Here is a 19,658-nt window from a genome sequence, read left to right on the forward strand (position 1 = left end):
CCATTTGGACCCCCTTTACCTGCACCCACCTTTGTTATATAGACTCGTGTGCCATTAAGGAGGTTTAGTTTGATTGCCTAAACTGCGTACAGTCACTGGTAAATAAAAGTTTTTGAAGGAGTCGTGGCGGAAAGGGGCGTTTTTATATGCGCAATTATCACTCGAAATCTTGAAAATTTCCACACGCACCTATGCGCAGTTCGAGCTTTGCACACAGTTGCAAAGGCTAATTCAGGCACTGAAAAAAAAGAAGAAAAAAAAAACACAGTACCTCTGAATGAGACATATGCGCGGCTCAGCATCTGGAAAACCGCCGTCGTCGCTGAATGGCTATGCTGCTACAGCCGCAGAAATGTTGTAGCCGCTCAGAGAACCCGTGCTTACGATCACGTGGCCGCGGGTTCCATTTTTGACCACGCCAACTGCAATCAGATGAAAGCGGAGAGCGAGAACGCTGGGGTAGCGGGCTTTGGGTGCATGTTGAAGAACGCCAGGTGGTCAAAATTAACCCGGAGCCCCCCTCCATAGCGTCTCTCGGCCTATGCGTTATTGCTTTCGGACGTTAAGCGACCTCGTCAATCAGCCAATAAACATCTAGAAGTTATTTCCTTTATCAATACCCAGTTTATCGTCTCTCAGAATATTCACGATTGACTATTGTTATGTAAACGACTCCTATCTTTAGCTCGCACTTACTGACGGCGCCGCTGCTTCGTGTGAAGAATTCCCGGGCCTTACCTAAACACTGTGTGACTAAAGCAGCTGAGAAATTCAGCACCCAAAAGATATCGGTGAGGTATTTCTTGGCCGATAGTTGTGTAGGCAACAAACACACAGAGGCCCCGAGTACACGTACGCGTTCCACTTGAGTTAGCACATTCACGAGCTTCGCGGACTTTAATTACGGGTGGTGCATGCAACCGAAGCAGTGGAGTTTACGTGTAACCCACGTAACGCAAGTTGTATATGGTGTGTGTCTTGCTTTTAGCGTTGCCTGAGAAAAAATGTGCACGAAGCTATGTTCAGTGCGCCGTTTCTTAACGCCTTTATTTTGTAGGAAACTGAGAAACATAAAAGAGACCCGATTGCGAAAGGAAAAGAAATACCTTTCCGGATTTTCTGCGTGGCCGAGAAATGCAGGAAAATGCAGAACAAAGCCGACTAGTGGGTGGAGAGGTTTATGTATGGGGCAGCAACAAAAATAAAAAGGAAACTATTTTTGAATGTCCGATTCGCTGTGACTCAGGCGTGAATCATACATAGCGTGCACGGCACGCCATTTATGTTTTAACCAGAAGACTGCGAGAACAATAAAATTGAACCTGAATACCCAGGGTCATAATTGACTACCGCTAGTATTCTCTTAATTTCAGAAAGAAAAATTAGGTGCTTACTGCCAAAAAAATGTAAATACTTCATTCCTCACTCCTTTCTACGAAAAAATGTACACCGACAAGTGGCGCGTAGCGCTGTAACGACTGTCCCGCGAGGACACGTTTCGACAGTTGCAACGAGGCCAGACCGGTAACAGTGATTGAATGCTGCGGTTATTTTTGTCGTCCAGCCACAGTCGTGTTTACATTTAAGCACCAAGTTCTCATCGTTTGGAATTTTGACGAACTTTTCTTAAGGCGTCGTGTTCACTGCTCTTCTGAAAAAGCAATCCGTGTGCTACGTTACATTTATGTGTCTTAGAGGAGAGTAGCGTGGACCCTATTATGAAGGTGGCACACACCAACTCTGAGGAATTGGCCAAGGATCATGTAACACAATATAACAAATTAGAGCACACTCCTGTCAAAACAAAAAATAAATTAAACAAAAGTTTGAAATGACAGGTTAGGCGTAAAAATTCGAATGGAGAAATAATAATTAAAATGTAGAAATATAGAAAAAAGAAACAAGGAGGTTTCTATTTAATCGAGAAACGGCATTGAACCTAACAAGTCCTCAAATGCGGAACACCCCCGTCACTGTGCCCAAGAATCGAGTCACCGAAACAGAGCACAAATCAAAACCAAGACGATACAGTGTCGTTTCCAAGGCACCTATAACAAAATTACAAGATCGTTGGCATTGAAAGCAGGACATGATCTGACGAGCCCTGCTAATGTAAAAAAAAATTAAATCCAGCAAAAGCAGCGCCGAGGACTAGAACAGAAAGGGTCACGTGCTTGACTATGCTCAAGGCGTCATAAGATCACTGTGTGGGAGAGAGAGCGAAAGGAAAGGCAGGGACGTTGACCAGGCTGAGCCCGGCTATCTACCATGCACTGGGAAAAGAGGGCTGCCAGATGAGAAGCAGTAGAGAAGTTCGCACTTTGCATGGGTACGCACACAATGAAGCGTTCATCGTTCAGCTCATCACAAGCGGTCATATAGGCTGGCTCATCTTAAGAGCAGTGCTTTTGTGGCTTTGCACATCGCAGACGCATGAGGCCATGGTGCCAAGATGTCCTCATCTGGGAAAGGCATGTCGTCTATCAGTGCCCTAAGGCTGTCCGAAGGGCAATCCTTCCATCTTGGCAGTCGTACAAAAGGGCTTAGACGCTCGTCTTTAGAACATGTGAGGCCTGAATGTGAATGTGCAAAATGTGTTTGTTCGAGAACGGTCTATGTGGACGTATCGCCACAGCACGTGCCACGTAATGAGCGCTCTGTATGCGTATATAGTTCACGGTACTATAGCATCGTCACCTGCCATAGACCTCTGAATTTAAGCGGCTTAATAGCGCAGCGATTAACCAGACCTCGAAGTATGTTTTTTTAAATCCTACATGTTTTGTTCCTCGCTTAGAGCAACCTGCGATGTTTCTTTTTCTTATACTGCCGTGCTCTATTCTGTCTCGTTTTACTTAAGCCTCTTGTATCTGTCATCTTGTTCTTTCTCTCCTCTTTCCTTTTCTTCATCCTATTATCCGATTCTACGTGTCTATCCCATCGTTCTTGTCCAGTAGGCAGCGTTGGGCCTCTATCGGTAGCAGTTGCCGGCCTGCTTCTTCGCTTCTTTTGCTTACTGATGTTTCACTGCAGCACTACACACAGCCCCAATCCGGCCAACTCCGTCCTCTTGGTTAGCTCGTAGAGTACATGGAATACGACAGGTGTCATTTTATCATTTGCCTTGACCACACACACACACACACACACACACACACACACACACACACACACACACACACACACACACACACACACACACACACACACACACACACACACACACACACACACACACACACACACACTCACACACACACTCACACACTCACACACACACACACACACTCACACACACACACACACACACACACACACACACACACACACACACACACACACACACACACACACACACACACACACACACTCACACACGCACACCACACACACACACACCACACAAGTGTTTCTTAACGAAACGTCGCTTTATGCATTGAAGCCCAAAATTAACTGGAACGCCGATGCATTTCTCCGCAAAATTCGGGAATTAATATCTCGAAACTGGTGCCATCCTGAGAAATAATTCCAAGTGGATCCGCCTTGCGAACTCCACGGCTACAATTTGTAAATTGCAATATGGGCCATCAGTTAAATAGGTTAAAACTTAATTAGTGAATTTTTGTTGATTAATCGATTATGCATTTCATTTTTTGTGCAAGTAATGTCCGCCTCTTCGAGTGGACCAGCTCATTAACTAGAATTGGGCTGTCTGCCACTTGCAACCTTAAATAAATTTTGAAAGTGTTCGCTGGAACACCCTGTATATATGAACGAGAAGAAAGGGAACCGAGGGGCCCGATAATTATTAATGATATCATAAGAAGCCAACAAACAATGACACGAAGGACAACATAGTTGAAATTACTTGCACTTACTAATTGTAATAAAGAAATGATAAATTAATGGAAAATCAAAATGGATGAAAAAGCAACTGTCCGCAGGTGGGGAACGATCCCACGTCTTCGCATTATGCGTGCGATGCTCTCACCATTGAGCTACCACGGAGCCGTTTTCCCATCCACTTGCCGGGGTATTTATGTTTTACAACTAGAACTAACCCTGGGAGTGTTAGCCAGCGCCACCGCTCACAAACCTAGGCGGTGATGTGGAACATCCTTTCTGCCGCAGGGGTCACGAGCGCGTGATCTTTTTGGGTGATGGAAACTGGTGAATAAACCCACATATGCTAGCTGAAGGCATCAATGTTGCCGGACATTCGAGTTTACTTCGCTCTCCAGCATGGCGTGATTTTTTTTAAAGCCACACACGATTTAATCTTTCTCTCGTCTTCACCCTTCCTTCGCAGCAGACAGCCGGCTGGTGCATCAGGGCGTGTGCGACTACTGCTTGTTCGACGGAGAGGGCAACTTCACCAGCTACGGCTACCCGCTCGACTACCCTCCACTGCTTGAGTGCACTTACCGCGTCAAGCGGGTGGGCGGGGCCTGCTCGCTCCAGGTGCACTTCCACGACTTCGACCTGGAAGAGTCGCCCGGATGTCGCAACGACTACCTGGCCGTCGCCGACAAGAAATTCTGCGGACGGCGGCGCTACCGTGGCCACACAGGTACATGACTATACGCAGCAGTGCGATCAGTATGAGAGGCGAAAAAAAAATTTGAAAAACGCTCTCCACCACTTAATTTTTCTTCCGTCATCGCCAATTCAGGCCCATAAATGGCTCCTTCCGCTGTTGTATATATATATATATATATATATATATATATATATATATATATATATAGTAACTGGATTTTTCAATGGGCCAAGCGTATTTAGGAAAATCAAAAGCATAACTTCGCGGTTATCTTAGGTTTATTAATTACCCAACAGTTTCGGTCGGTGGACCGATCCTTTTTCAAGGGATACAGGAAACTCTCGCAACAGTCTTTTTATATCTTCAGGTAGAGAAAGAAGGCGCCAAAAAAAGTGAGAAAGGAGATAGAGAGAGCAGACAAAAAAATCAATAAATAAAAATCCAAGGGAGAGAGCCAATGGCAGGGAGATTACTTGTTGGTAACGGGGTTCTTCACGACGCGTGCTTGTCATTATTGGCAGCGGTCAAGTGCTTGATACGGTCCCCATTATGCGTGCTTTTACACGTGAATCAACATTTTCAGCGGACACGCCTTTGTCACGGTCCCCATTACACGCGCTTTTACATGATTGACGACGATGCACGGCGCATGGCCGTCAACCGCTGCAGTGGACATTTCATTAACAAGGTCGCTGTTAAGCGTGTTTGACATGCACAATTGACGGACACGCCTGTCATGTTAAGTTGAACATGCCAAGAGAGAGAGAGAGAGAGAGAGAGAGAGAGAGAGAGTGACCAACAAGTAATCTCCCTGCCATTGGCTCTCTCCCTGGGATTTTTATTTATTTTTTTTGCTTGCTCTCTCTATCTCCTTTCTCACTTTTTTCGGCGCCTTCTTTCTCTAGCTGAAGATATAAAAAGACTGTTGCGAGAATTTCCTGTATCCCTTGAAAAAGGTCGGTCCACCGATCGAAACTAATAATAATAAATAATAAACCTAAGATAACCGCGAAGTTGTGGTTCTGATTTTCATATATATATATATATATATATATATATATATATATACAGGGTGTCCCAACTATCATGCACCAAGATTTAAACATATGCTAATGCCACGTAGCTGAGCCGAACCAAGGTACTGTGGTTTGCTGTTGCTTGCCAATATTCAGATTACTCTGTGTATTTCTCCTAATTACATAATTATTCTTAATTAATAATTCAACTTCTCAATTATTATAATTAGATGAAAAGTGTCCATGAGAAAATTGGAGAGCAGCATGAAAAACCCCGGATTCAGCTTGCTGTTGCTCAATACATGCTATATAAGAGTGTTCTTCCGAGCGTGAAAGAAGCCCGTGAATACACGCAAAGTGTCCGCGAGCGGCCGGTCGCGCGGCAATATATATATATTACGCAGTACATTACACAAAACAACAGCTGAAGTTTCAAGACTTTACTTCATTTTAATAATCAAACATTATAGGCCAACATTATACTAATTCATTATAAGGGTGACGTTAAAGAATTGAAGAATTATAGACCCATTAGCTTGCTTTCAGTATTCTATAAAATATTCGCATTCACTATATTCACTTCTATAAAATATAGCATTCACCAATATAATTTCCAATAGAATCAGGCCAACACTTGATTTCAGTCAACTAAGAGAACAGGCTAGCTTCAAGAAGAGATATTCTACGATGGATCATATGAATGTCATCAATCAGGTAATCTAGAAATTTGCGGAGTACAATCAACCTCTCTATTTGGCTTTCATAGATTATGAAAGGGCATTTGATTCAGTAGAGATGCGAGCAGTCATAGACGCATTACGAAATCAAGGAGTACAGGAGGCATACGTGAATATTTTGGCAAATATCTACAAAGATTCCACAGCTACCTAGGTTCTCCACAAGAAAAATAGAAAGTTATTATCAAGAAAGGGGTCAGGCAAGGAGACACGATCTCTCCAATGCTATTCACTGCACGCCTAGAAGAATTATTCAAGCTCTTAGACTGGGAAGGCTTAGGAGTGAGGATCAACGGCGAATATCTCGGCAACCTTCAGTTTGCAGATGACATTGTCCTATTCAGAAACAATGGGGACGAATTGCAGCAAATGATTGAGGACCTTAACCGAGAAAGTGTAAGAGTGGGGTTAAAGATTAATATGCAGAAGACAAACATAACGTTCAATAGCCTGGCAAGGGAACAATAATTCAGGATCACCAGTCAGCCTCTAGAGTATGTAAAGAAGTACGTTTATCTAGGTCAGTTACTTACAGGGGACCCTGATCATGAGAAGGAAATTTACAGAAGAATAAAATTGGGTTGGAGTGCATACGGCAGGCATTACCAAATCCTGACTGAGAGCTTACCACTGTCGTTGAAAAGAGAAGCGTGCAGTCATTGCATTCTACCGGTGCTAACATATGGGGCAGAAACTTGGAGGTCAACAAAGAAGCTCGAGAACAAGTTAAGGACCACACAAAGAGCGATGGAACGAAAAATGTTAGGCCTAACGTTAAGAGACAGGACGAGAGCGGTGTGGATCAGAGAACAAACGGGGATAACCGATATTCTAGTTGACATTAAACGGAAAAAAATGGAGCTGGGCAGGTCATGTAATGCGTAGTATGGATAACCGGTTGACCATTAGAGTTACAGAATGGATACCAAGAGTAGGGAAGCGCAGTCGAGGTTGGCAGAAAACTAGGTGGGGGGATGAAGTTAGGAAATTTGCAGGCGCAAGTAGGAATCAGCTAGCGCAAGACGGGTAATTGGAGATCGCAGAGAGAGACAGAGGCCTGGGTCCTGCAGTGGCCATAAAAATAGGCTGATGATGACGACGAAAAAGGCTGCATTCCCGAACCAACTGGAGTTTACGTTAAGAGATAGTGAAGAAACGGGGGTACTGTCGTTACGTTTACGCAAACCGTAGCTAGGCGATGTGAACGTCAACAGTGAACGTCGAACGCAAAGTCGGCGCCACCGGGACTCGCCGACGGACTACCGGCTGCGAAAGCCACGCTGGTGCGCCGGACTAAGGGTTCACCTCTCCCTAAGTAACGTAAACTTAAGCGCGCGCGCTGAGGTTTCGCCGGGTTATAAATTGGTCTTAAGGATGAATTTCCTCCAGCTTCTTTCATTCCTTATTCCCTGGCTGATCCCGCCAACCGAGGGAGTGCGGATTTGCCTGAGCCGGTGACCAAGAGCAACAAGAATGATAAGAATCGTGCGAAATGACGGCCCGAGTCCACTATTTACAAAACTTTTCTTAACGCAAGTGCCGCCTGTTATTGGCCATCGCCGTGGCTTTCGTTTCGTTCGTCTATCGCTACCACGAATGGCAGGCGTTCAAAATCCGGCCAATGAGAAAAGGCCTGGCGTAAGATAAGTTTTCTGGATAAGATACGAAACGTCGTATCGTGGTTTTGGGCACGTAAAAGCCCAGGATGTGATAATATGGAAATGTATAAGAAAAGTCGTAACCGCAGCGTAAATTGGATGCTATGTGGGAAATTACGGGGGCAATGTGTGGGCAAAAGTAAAAGAGTATAAAGTTAATTAGGAACGTTGTGGGTATGTATCAGAGTTTTCCGTTAATATATTGCCTAATACATTTAGAACTTTCAAAAGAAGCGCCGTGAGAGAGCACTTTACGAGGTGTAGCGCGTTTAAAATTCGTAGCAAGAAAACTATGCGCCAACAGGCTTTCTATACGAATAAGTCAGCTCAACAGTTTCGAAACCGTTTTGCGATTCTGCAATGTCGATCTATCTTGCCACTGTACTTTTTATTGTATACCTTTTTCTTTTCTCTAGAAATTGTGGACTTCCCTAAGGACAAAGACGAGGTGACGTTCTATCTGCACACCAATCCTCTTGTCTCTGGCAAGGGTTTCTGGATTGAGGTTACCCGGCGTCCCGGTTTCTGTGACACACGCAAGAATGTGGGTAAGTGCGCGATAGTGAAAAAAAGAAAAAAAGTTAATAAAAGAAAATGAAGAAGAAAGAAAGTCGTCGCTAAATCAGTTCCAAGCTACACACGTATACAAGCGGCCACGAATCAAAGGCGAGAATTCGAGAATGCGTTACTGCGTCATGCGACGTGGCGAAGTTTATATGCCATGAACAAGTATTATTTTATTTTGAAGAAGCGAGTATCACATAAGCCTTCAATATATAGTGTCGCATATTTAGGTGAAGAATTTTCCCGAAAGGCTATCATAAGGCAGAGGATGCACATCAATTCGGTCATTCCTGTTACGGCGTCTCTCTCACTATGTGGTCATGGACGTTTGACACGGATGTTCGGTTTTCGCTATGAAAAGTCTCACGCTATGCAGTACCTTTGTTGAGGTGAAACAGAGACGAAGGAGCATTTTGCTCCTCCTCAGGATACAGATTTTGCAGCCTTGCTTTTTATTTGGATGGGTCGGTTGATTTATGTCTAGTCGATAGAAGCACTAATTAAGTGTAGAAAAAAAGGTCGAAATATTTTCTAATACGGATGTTACAAAATATTTGTTACAAAGTAGTCACTTTGTTACAAAGTAGTCAAAGATGTTACAAAGTAGTCACAAATTTTGTTGTTGTCGTACATAGCTGGACATAATTATCAACGGATGATTCGATGATTTATGCTTAGCACCAAGGTATCACGCCTAGAGACTTAAATAGATGTGTGACAAAATAGGTAAACCAAGCGTTACTTTGCCATTACGAAATATTTTGGCTTCTATAATGGGGTTTACAATCCCAATGCAGGATTGGGGCTACGGAAAACACCGTTAATTGTGAAGATCAGGGTATTAATTTTCACAGTCGGGGGTTCTTTAACGTCCGCCTGAATTTAACTACACCAGCGTCTTTTTTCAAGTGCGGTCGTAGCGTCCGAGAATTGAAGTCGACACCTCGCTGTCTGCAAAGTAACGCCATAGACATGGAACCAGTGCGGCGGTTCATTCCGAAAAAGGAAGACGCCGTCAAGCCTCCCCCCCCCCCCCCCCACACACACACACACACAAACACACTCACACACTTCCCCAAATAAATTGCAGCACCTTATGGCGCACCTGCAATGTGTTCATAACCTGAAAAATCTCTGTCGGAAGGGGCCAAATAAAGGCTCCACTACCGCCACGTGATAGAATCAAAAAGCTCAAACGCCGTTTAAGCTGCAGCTTCTCGCGTATATTGATCGGTGAATACTAAAAACTGGGGTGATTGAGTCCGACTGCTGAAATGATCTGATCAAACACTCAGCACGATAGTGACGAACGCTCGCCACGCAAAGGAGCACCACTTTTTCGGTGAAAAATCGCGGTTGAAAAGAAGTTGGGCAGTCCAGTTTTAACCAGCTATTTTCGCCCTCGGAGTAGAAATCGTGGCTTTTCATTTGCGATGCTCTTTTCTTCTCGCCATTGTCGCGTACGTGCCTGTTAATTAACGACGTGCCCACCGCTCCCCGCGGCACAGTGGGTCCATGCGAGGAGCGCCACTCGCAGGAGGAGTTTCAGCTGTGGAGCCCGGGCTTCCCGGAGTCGTACGCGACCAACCAGAAGTGCTGGTACTACATCCGCCGGGCCACGGACGCCGTGTGCGGCCTCGAGCTCACTTTCCTGAACTTCGAGCTGGAGCAGAGCGACAGCTGCATCTACGACTACCTCGACGTGGACGGACAGAAGCTGTGCGGATCCATAACGCCGGGCGCCGTCCGTGAGTCGAGCGCCGCCTTTTCTCGGCATCACGCTATAGGGGCATTTTATACCGCGGTGTGAGAGTTCGCCACGAAGAAGGCGAGTTCGGCAGCTTAGAAACTGCGAGAAGTAGCTACTGTAACAGTAGCTGCTATAACCGCGCTGTACTTGTGTGCCTGCGTGCTTGTGTTGATTAATTCGTGGGAATCAACGTTCCAAATCAACACTGCGGCTATGAGAGACGCCGTATAGAGCTTTGGAGTCATTTTGACCACCTGGTTTACCAGCTTGTTCGAAACGTGCTCAAGGAAACCTTAACCTCGCAGCCGTGGCGCGGCGCATTTCTGCAAACTACGCGCTTAATGTGCTCACGCGGGCTCGAGTGGGTTGTTTGCTGCTTCCTAGCCGTGGCCAAGGTGCGCACAGCGATAACTGCAAGGGAACAACGCTTTTACCGGCTCGAGTAGCACGGACAAAATACTCGTTCCTCCCTGAATAGAGACGGTGACCTCGGCCTTGACCGAAAGAGCCACGAAATGACCTACCTGCCTCGTCTGTGTATCGGGGGACAGCGGCGAGTGGTTTGGTGAGGCTTTCTTTCTTTAGAAGAGCTTTCTTTAGAGCTTTCTTTAGAAGCGGCCAGCCGCTAGCCGCTGCTGTTTTCGTGAGGGCGGCAATGGAACAACAGCATGTGTACCAACTACCACCTGCGCAATTAAAAACGGAAGAATGGGTACGTTCGGCTGCCGCGGTGGCTTAGCGGCTATGCTGTTGCGCTTCTAGGCACGAGGTCACGGGATCAAATCCCGGCCGCCGCGGCCGCATTTCGATGGGGTCGAATTGCAAGAACGCCCGTGTCCCGTGCATTGGGGGCACGTTAAAGATCCCCTGGCGGGAAAAAAAAATTAATCCGGAGTCCCCCACTATGGCGTGCCTCATAATCAAATCGTAGTTTTGGCACGTAAAACCCCAGAAGTCAATTCAACGATGGATATACGTTACTCGGGGACTTGTGTAGGTGGCACCAAGCTATTCGCGGGGGCATTACTCGTATTTATAGATGTGTGTCAATTACGGGATGTGGAAAGAGAAGCTATCAGAAGACACGGTTTTTTAAATATTCCAGTTGTGAAATAGCCAAGCCGTGTTTGGAAAAAAATATGAAATAAACAATAAGAGTTGATAAGCTTCCGAATTCGAAATTTCCGAGAATGCGCGCTACCTGAGAGATATAGCAACTCAATTCGTATACCACTGCTTGCTATAAACCGACAAATATAAAGTGCACTTTACATTCCGCTCACCAGGGGAAACTGCATGTAAATTGTCTCGATGAATTACGCCATAGGGACTTACGCCACTAGCTTTAAATACACTTTTGCACCTGTTATTAACAAAGAAATCAACAGTAGTGCTATGAACGAATGGTACGCCTTCACTATCCCATTGACTCATCGTCGGTTAGCGCTTTCTCGAGTTCGTTGGAAATATTTTAATTTTGAGGCGTGGTCTTAGGTGTGGGCTCCATAGGTTAGTACTGGTAGAATTCTCTGACTGTATGATAACTAGAGTTTCTTTCTCGTTTTGACTCAGCAAATTTCTTATTAAACGGCCATGAGCGTAGCGAGCATGACGTTTTTGCAGAGGAGTTGTAAGGCGAGGGGGAGAAATTTTGCCGCAAATGACTGAAATAACGGGACATACGGCAACTGTGTCTGGCACAGTTTATCAATGCTGCTTACTGTGTGTCCTCTTGAGATAAACTCTGAATTCGCTTGATTGCCACCTTGGATATTATAGTGGCCGCATCTGTAGCGACCATTACAACGAGAGAAAAAATGTGCTTTTTTCGCTCTGCTATCGTTGCAGTCAACGCACAATTCCGTTTTAATCTGGAAGATGTACACAGGTGCTAATAGGCTGACAAGACTGCCTTTTAAACCTGCATTGGGTCACTGCTAATTCACGCCCACGCATGTTCCGCAAACGCCTGTTTTTTTTTTGTTTTTTTTTTTTTTTGGGGGGGGGGGGTTATAATGCGCCATTCGAGCTTTTGATAAAGAGTGCTGCAAAACTGGTAGTATATTGACAGAAACTTGATAATGTAGCAAATACTGCATGGGATGTCAACATTGTTTCATATCAGTGGTGACAAGGTCTGTTCATTATTCTAAAGCTATAGAAAAATATTCGATGCTTGAGTCGATTCGTCTTTGGCACTGTTGGATTCATATTTGATTCGATCTCTCGACTTACTATTCACTCGCCCCTACTGATATGGCACGTCGCAACAGATCATTGTCAGAGAAAACGTGCAGTGTCAGTATCTGCCGCGACGTTCATTTTCAAACTTCGTCGCACTGTTCGTCAAGGGACGTTTCGGACGTGACAGCGGGGCAGCCTTTTTTTTTTGTGCTCCCGGCGCGCTCGGTTTCGATGTCGCCTGTAGCGGCCGTTGAAATTCGTATATGAATATCGCGAATTATATAGGCGCGATTTTCAAGATTACAAGAAAAAGTAAACTTGGGTTCAATAAAATATGATTGCGTCCAAATTTACCATATAAACAACTGCCGCCAAAGTTATAATAAATGAGTTAATTCACAAAATTGTGTTATATGGTCTTTTAGAACTTCCGTTATTCGTGGCAAAGTAAGTCCGCTTTGACTTAGCAACCCTTCTGCAAAACGCCACGTTTGCTACACTCAGAAATTTTTGTCATTAAGACAAAAAAAAAAAACGCAAATATAGTCTAAAAAAAGACACTCTGTAATACGGTTCTGTATTTGAGTGCTGCGTTGTGAATGCTTCGGTTGAGGCCAGTTTAACCAGAAAAAGAAGAGAAAAAAGAAAAAGGAAAGCGCACTCGCTTAGAGTGGACCAGTGAGTCAACTAGGTGTCATTTAATTTTCTTTAGTCGGGATTTTCCTTTACTCATTGGCTGGCATGAACACATCTCCCAAGCGTCAAGCTCTTAATTTGCTACAGGTCGAGGATCCATTAGCATCAAATCGCGAGGATGAGGCAGTACGCTGACGCGCGCAGCAAAAGCCCTTACCTCTTCCCGCTCTACGATTTCGAAGCTTTCGAATAGAGCGCCACGCCGAATAATAGATAAGGGGTTACTGATGCTAATGCAGCGTAAACGTTGCATACGCTAAGCGACAGTGAACGCGCCGGTTCCTCGAATCGCATTGCGAGAGTAACAGCCCTGCACCCTTCTTCTTACAGGCGTGTTCATGTTCAACCGTGACCAACTCCTGATGCACTTCAGTAGCGACAGCCAGAACAACAAACGTGGCTTCCACATCAAGGCCCGCCAGATTACGACATGCTACCCGGGAAGCGGTAGGTATTCCCTTCTTGAACTACATCACACACCCAAAGATGTTCAACAAACACTAACAGAAATCGGCTGCTGTCGGCGCCTTCGCGGTAATTCGTTCTTTTTTCCTTTGTGGTTCCTGGAATGACTTTATACCTAACAGCTTTTTCAGACGTGTATTTTTTTTTCTATAACAGAGATGTAATGTTATAGGTAGCATGCGTAGTCCGGGCAGGCAAACGAAAGTTGCTCAAACGATTAACTGAAAAATGGCAAGCCCAAACGAAAAGATACCCCTAATTCAAATTCTGGCGGCTTTCAAACTCGTGTTTAACTTTTCCGATTATGTTCCCACGTAGAGCCAATCTCTCAAGATAACCCTACTGAATTTTTGTTCGGTGCTCCGAGAGCCGTAGGTTGCAACAGCACGGCAATAAATGGAACTATATTTGTTTATTGTTATTTACTAAGCTGTTAGTCGCTTTTTGTGGAAATATAGGATAAGAAATGAAAAAAAAGTAAAACAAACGTTTCCTATTCATGCTTAGTTCTTTAAGCATCAGCCTTTGCGTCTGTGTGTGTTTTAAATTTTTTTAATATAACCACAGCTCTCTCGCTATAGTTACGACTTGGGCGAGGTACTATCGAGGCCGCATTAGGCGCGCGCCAACTCGACGCCGCTATCAAGCGGGGTATACCACCTGCCGCTGGGAGAAGCGAGCAGAGATGCCAGTAGAGTAAGGTCAGCGTGATGTCTGAAGTAGGCTAAAAGTTGGCAACAGTTAGCACTCTAAAAAGGCAGTCAGAGCCGTGGTCAAATCTCCTGTCTGTGATCTGTAGCCAGACATACTGTATTAGACCTTTTACGGCGACAGCAGTTAGGCTGAATTTGCCTTGTCAGTCTATTCTGTTACGTTGACGACAACCGTTGTCGTGTCGATGTTTGTATGCTGTCGTGAGGCTCGGTCAGGCGTTATCCTAAGGTAGCGCGAAGAACTTTGTCCACCACAGCATTGCTTGCGTTGCAAACAAGTTTCAGCAGACCGGCTTATATACAACGGTCACAAATGTGGCCAACACAGTATAGTGTCAGTGAACGCCCAAGTTATTGCCCTTAAAACAAAGGTTTTATCTACCCACAACACTGGGTTTAGAGCTCGCGTCACTGCAGCAATTTGCACTGGGAAGCCGGACGCTCTAACCACTGTGCTATCGCGCACGTAGTTAATGCGAGGTCCTCCATGCAGGCTCAGAAAGCCGTGGAGTTGGTGTGTATATTTCGGGAGCTGCAGGAAGCTATATTAAAGCGCTCAAGGATGATGTACGCATTGCATATAAGTTGTTGATAAGATGGCGGTTTGAATTAGTCGGCAACTTTTCATCATCGTGGCCGTGAAAACAGCGTCGGTGGCACAAAGCGACGCGCTATGACGGTGATCATTAACTTCAAGCATGGCGCACACCCAGAGTGCAGGATATGCCACGGATTAGACGGATGGCGGAAAACAACGTCGAAATAATCGACACCACCACTACCCATGAACGATGTGGCAACGACAAAACCACAATTTATTTTACGTAGTAGATCATTCGATTCACAGTGCCAGGTGCCCCATATATAACCTTTGGATATTTACACGGGAAATAAAATCGCTCAAATCTCTTTGGTGGTGCTGAATCGTTGCCTCGTGACATAAGTTGAAGGAGCTTTAACCTCCGAAATGGATAATCTCGACTCCCCGGCCGGGATCTCGAAAACATCGAACTTGAAAAGCCTTTAACCCATCACCGACGACTGAAACATTTGCACAAACGCTGAACTTCAAAAATGTTACAACTAAGTTTTATAGTTGAGGTTAATTTCAAATCCCACTCTTCCGACATGTCGCGCAGGTAGGGGCTTGGACGCTGTCGTATACTGAATGATGGAAACAGAAAAAAAAGCATACGAGTTTACGCAGCTGGTGTAATCCGCAAACAAATAGGTACAGCTAAAATAACAGACTGGCGGGCATATAGAGAATCGCTTAAAGAACTAGCCACTGACATAAATGATTTAGACAAGTGGTGCGAAGTCATACGGAATCTCAAGCAGAAACATACCAAAGCCGTCACCAGGACGGAAAAAACACCTGAAGTGGACCCTCACCTACTGCACCTGTGGGATGCAAGAAGAAGCCTGACGAAAAGATGGAAGCGACAGAAACGCAACAGGAAGCTCAAAATGAAAATCAAAGAAATAACACAGCAGGCCGAGGACTACGCTAACCAACTTGCAACAGCCAACTGGGAACGCTTCTGCGGATCACTAAATGGAACCCTAGGGACAGCAAAAACGTGGAACATCCTGAGAGGAATGATTGACCCACTCAAAACCAGACGCGAAGGACAAAAGAACTTGGAGAGACTGCTACACTCGTACCCAGGCACAAAAGAACAACTCCTTCAGGCCGTCCATAACAAATGCTTCGGTGACAATGCCCCGATACCCCCCTACCAAGCTGACTACAGCGGACACCCGCACCCAGGAATGGATGAACTCTTCACGGAAGCAGAAGTTAGAGCAGCAATCGCCAGTGCAAAACGGAACACAGCGGCAGGGGCGGATCAAATATCAAACGCCATGATTAGAAATATGAATGATGAAGCCATAATAGCCCTCACGAACTTCATAAATGACCATTGGGTCAAAGGAACGATACCACAGCAATGGAAACACGCTGTGATAATCATGATCCCAAAACCAGGGAAGAAATTGAATTTGGAAAACCTTAGGCCCATCTCTCTTACATCATGTCTAGGAAAACTGTTCGAGAGATTAGTAAACACTCGACTCCAACGTCATCTTGAAGAAACCAACTTAATGCCTGACACCATGTTTGGTTTCAGATCACATCTTTCAACACAGGACATTCTCCTGCTTTTAAAAGAGGAAGTGTTAACCAACGTCCCCAAGGCAGGAGAAAACATTGTCATGGCTGTCGACATAAGAGGGGCCTTTGACAACGTAAGTCACAAAGGCATACTCGATGGACTAGCAGAGACCAACTGCGGTCAAAGAACGTACCAGTACATCCGAAGCTTCCTCAACCAGAGAACAGCAGTCATCAAAGTAGGGGATGATGAATCCAAAGTCATCCATCCTCCTAACAAAGGAACGCCACAGGGTGCAGTAATCTCGCCTACACTCTTCAACATAGCCATGATTGGACTAGCCAAACAACTCCAAGAAATTCCCGACATCCGTCATTCCTTATACGCGGATGATATAACACTATGGATAACCAAGAGCAGCTTGGGAGAAAAGGAGGAGAAGCTCCAACGGGCAGCCAATATCATAGAAAAATATATCAAACAAAGAGGACTCCAGTGCTCAGCGGAGAAATCAGAACTAATTCGCCTCACAAAAAACAAAAAACAAAGAACTGACCCGAGTCTCAAACTCTAGATCAGGCTGGAAGGGAAAATTATTCCGGAGAGGTCAATAGTTAGAGTGTTGGGAATGTGGCTACAATCGAATGACAGATGTCTCCACACTTTAAACAAAATCAGAAAAACGACGCAGCAGATTAACCGGATGATATCCCGTGTGGCTCATAATCGGACAGGGATGGGGGAACAAGACACCCTCAGACTGGTGAAAAGCCTGGTCATTAGTAGACTAATATACTCCCTGCCTTACCATGACATGAATAGAGAGGAAAAAAGAAAAGGCTGACCAAATAATAAGGATGGCTTATAAGACAGCCCTGCGGCTGCCACGCAACACTTCAAATGAGAAGCTTCTAGCCCTCGGCCTCCACAATACATTTGATGAGCTGGCTGAGGCCCAACTCATAGCGCAGAGGAGTCGATTGGCGCAAACGCCAGCCGGAAGAGTTCTTCTTCGTAGAGTCGGCCTTGGAGATTGCATACAAGCATACCAAAGCACTAAAGAGCTGCCCTGCCAGATCAGAAATTTGTATGGCGTTTCACCAATACCGCAAAACATGGATCCTACATTACACGCAGGAAGGAGAAAGGCTAGAGCTGAATACATAGACAAAATAACTAAGTACATGGACACTGCAAGATTCACGGATGCTTCACCATATCGGGTCAACGCAAAGAATATGGTGGCAGTTGTCGTGAACCGAAAAGGTAAAATCACGGCCTGTGCTTCGGTTTCCCGAGCGACCATTATAGAAGCAGAAGAGATAGCCATTGCCTTAGCTATAAGGAAAGGCATGGAGCGCAACGCTCCACTGACAATAATTACAGATTCTCAGGCCGCATGCAGGAACTATCAGAGGGGAAAGGTCGGTGCGAAGGCACACCGGATACTCACCGAGATCAGCAGAGAATTCAACGTCAGGTATACCCAAACAATAACCTGGGCCCCGGGACACGATGGTGTTACTGGGAACCGCTATGCAGATGAGGTGGCTCGAGGTTTCACTAATTAATGAGCTGCCTCTTGCAACATCGTAGAGGACCCGACACCCATCCATCCCAGTTATAAATCAATCTTGCAATACTACAGGGAATTGAGAAGACTCTACCCAGCACCGCACAAGAACCTTTCAGCCGTGGACTCTGCGACATTACGTAGGCTACAAACGAATACCTATACAAACCTCCATAGACTGCATATACACTACCCAACAGCCTACAAAGACATATGCCCGTGGTGCGGGAGCACACCGACGCTCTATCACATCACATGGGAATGCACGGCTCACACAGAAGAGCAAGATGAGAATAACACGAGAGAGAGGTGGGAGGCATTGCTGTCCAGCTCTGCCCTCGGGGACCAGCTCAGGCTGGTCAGGAGGGCAGAAAGGATGGCGTGGGCCAGCGGTGCCTTGGAATAGGGGCCCGACCACGCAAACTGCCCCGTTCTAGGGGCAACGAAGTCTTTTGTGCAAATAAAGTTTTGTTCTTCTTCTTCTTCTTACGCAGCTTCTCGCAACTTTCTGCACTGACAGTTGCATTATGCCTGATTGACAACCGCAATGTGTATCTATGTCGTGTAAGCAATGGACGACAACTACACCTACGCGCGGAAAGCATACGTCTTACATTTGCAACTGGCACTCCGAGCAGACATGGCAGCTATGTATAACATAGTTGGGAGGATCCCTCGAAAAAAATGGGGGGCTTCCGGCTTCCGACTTCCTAGGGGGTATCGACCACGGCGTCTGCCGCTGCGAAGCAGACATATTTGCAGCGGTAAAACCGGAGCAAGCGGCGACGGATTTCTTCGGGGCAAGAGTTGGCATTGGTGTGGTCGGCGCAATTCGACGTGGCTTCACTGGTGGCGCTTCGCATGCTTTAGGACGCTTTACCGCTCTTCTCAATCTGTCGGCTTGTGTGACATGACCGTTCACCATGTGGGGCAAACGACCGTGACTCGAGTGTTCCCGCTTCCCACCGTATACGCGCCTGTCTACCTCCCTTTCTTTTTCCTGCTGCGTCCCGTTTCTTTCTTTCTCTCACTCAATGCGGAAAACAAAATACTCAGTAGGCTTAAAATTCACCCTGTGATGGTATTTCATTTCCAAAACTTACGTGGTATCGGAGTATACTGAATGAAATACGTTGCTCTCAAATGTGTATACATTTACCCATGAGAGCAGATGTTTCAACCGACCGCTTGACTCCTCACGTTTTCTTATTTATGTACGTAATCGCGGCGCTACGCGTGGAACCACCGTCTTCGCTCTCCGCCTGAAGGGAACAAAGATACCACAGTAGTGACTGCAACAAAACTATTCCGCCTTGATTAGTCTCACTACGGGAAAAGCCAAAGCAACAAAGCAACCAACATAGACTGCAAAACGGAAATTCATTACCGCGAGTCCTCAGTGTGTCCAGAAAGTGCATTTTATTTTCAGATAAGAAAACCACCGAAACACTCATGACGTGACATATCATTCCGTATCAACTTCCACATCAGCTACCACCGCTCCAATTTCGTTTCCGCTCGCAGTGCGCTGAAATGTGTCATGTTCACGCGTTCTGCTAGTCCTGCGTCCTTCGGGAACCTATTGTCGCCAGCATTTGAACAGAAGAGATCATTTCCTTTTTACTAATAAATCACTACGCAC

The 19,658-nt window shown here is 45.6% G+C and overlaps 1 protein-coding gene across 1 annotated transcript in view; it reads left to right on the plus strand.

The window, feature by feature from the left end:
• The window catches only part of LOC119444910 (cubilin), a 337,977-nt gene that overhangs the window by 15,341 nt on the left and 302,978 nt on the right, over positions 1 to 19,658 (plus strand). The window contains exons 2-5 of the mRNA XM_049662748.1: positions 4,310 to 4,570; positions 8,368 to 8,499; positions 10,024 to 10,263; positions 13,476 to 13,592. Coding sequence (XP_049518705.1) covers positions 4,310 to 4,570; positions 8,368 to 8,499; positions 10,024 to 10,263; positions 13,476 to 13,592 — 750 coding nt within the window. The remainder of the gene's footprint in view (positions 1 to 4,309; positions 4,571 to 8,367; positions 8,500 to 10,023; positions 10,264 to 13,475; positions 13,593 to 19,658) is intronic.

Source organism: Dermacentor silvarum, chromosome 1 (assembly GCF_013339745.2).
Source record: "Dermacentor silvarum isolate Dsil-2018 chromosome 1, BIME_Dsil_1.4, whole genome shotgun sequence".
Classification (NCBI taxonomy): domain Eukaryota; kingdom Metazoa; phylum Arthropoda; class Arachnida; order Ixodida; family Ixodidae; genus Dermacentor; species Dermacentor silvarum.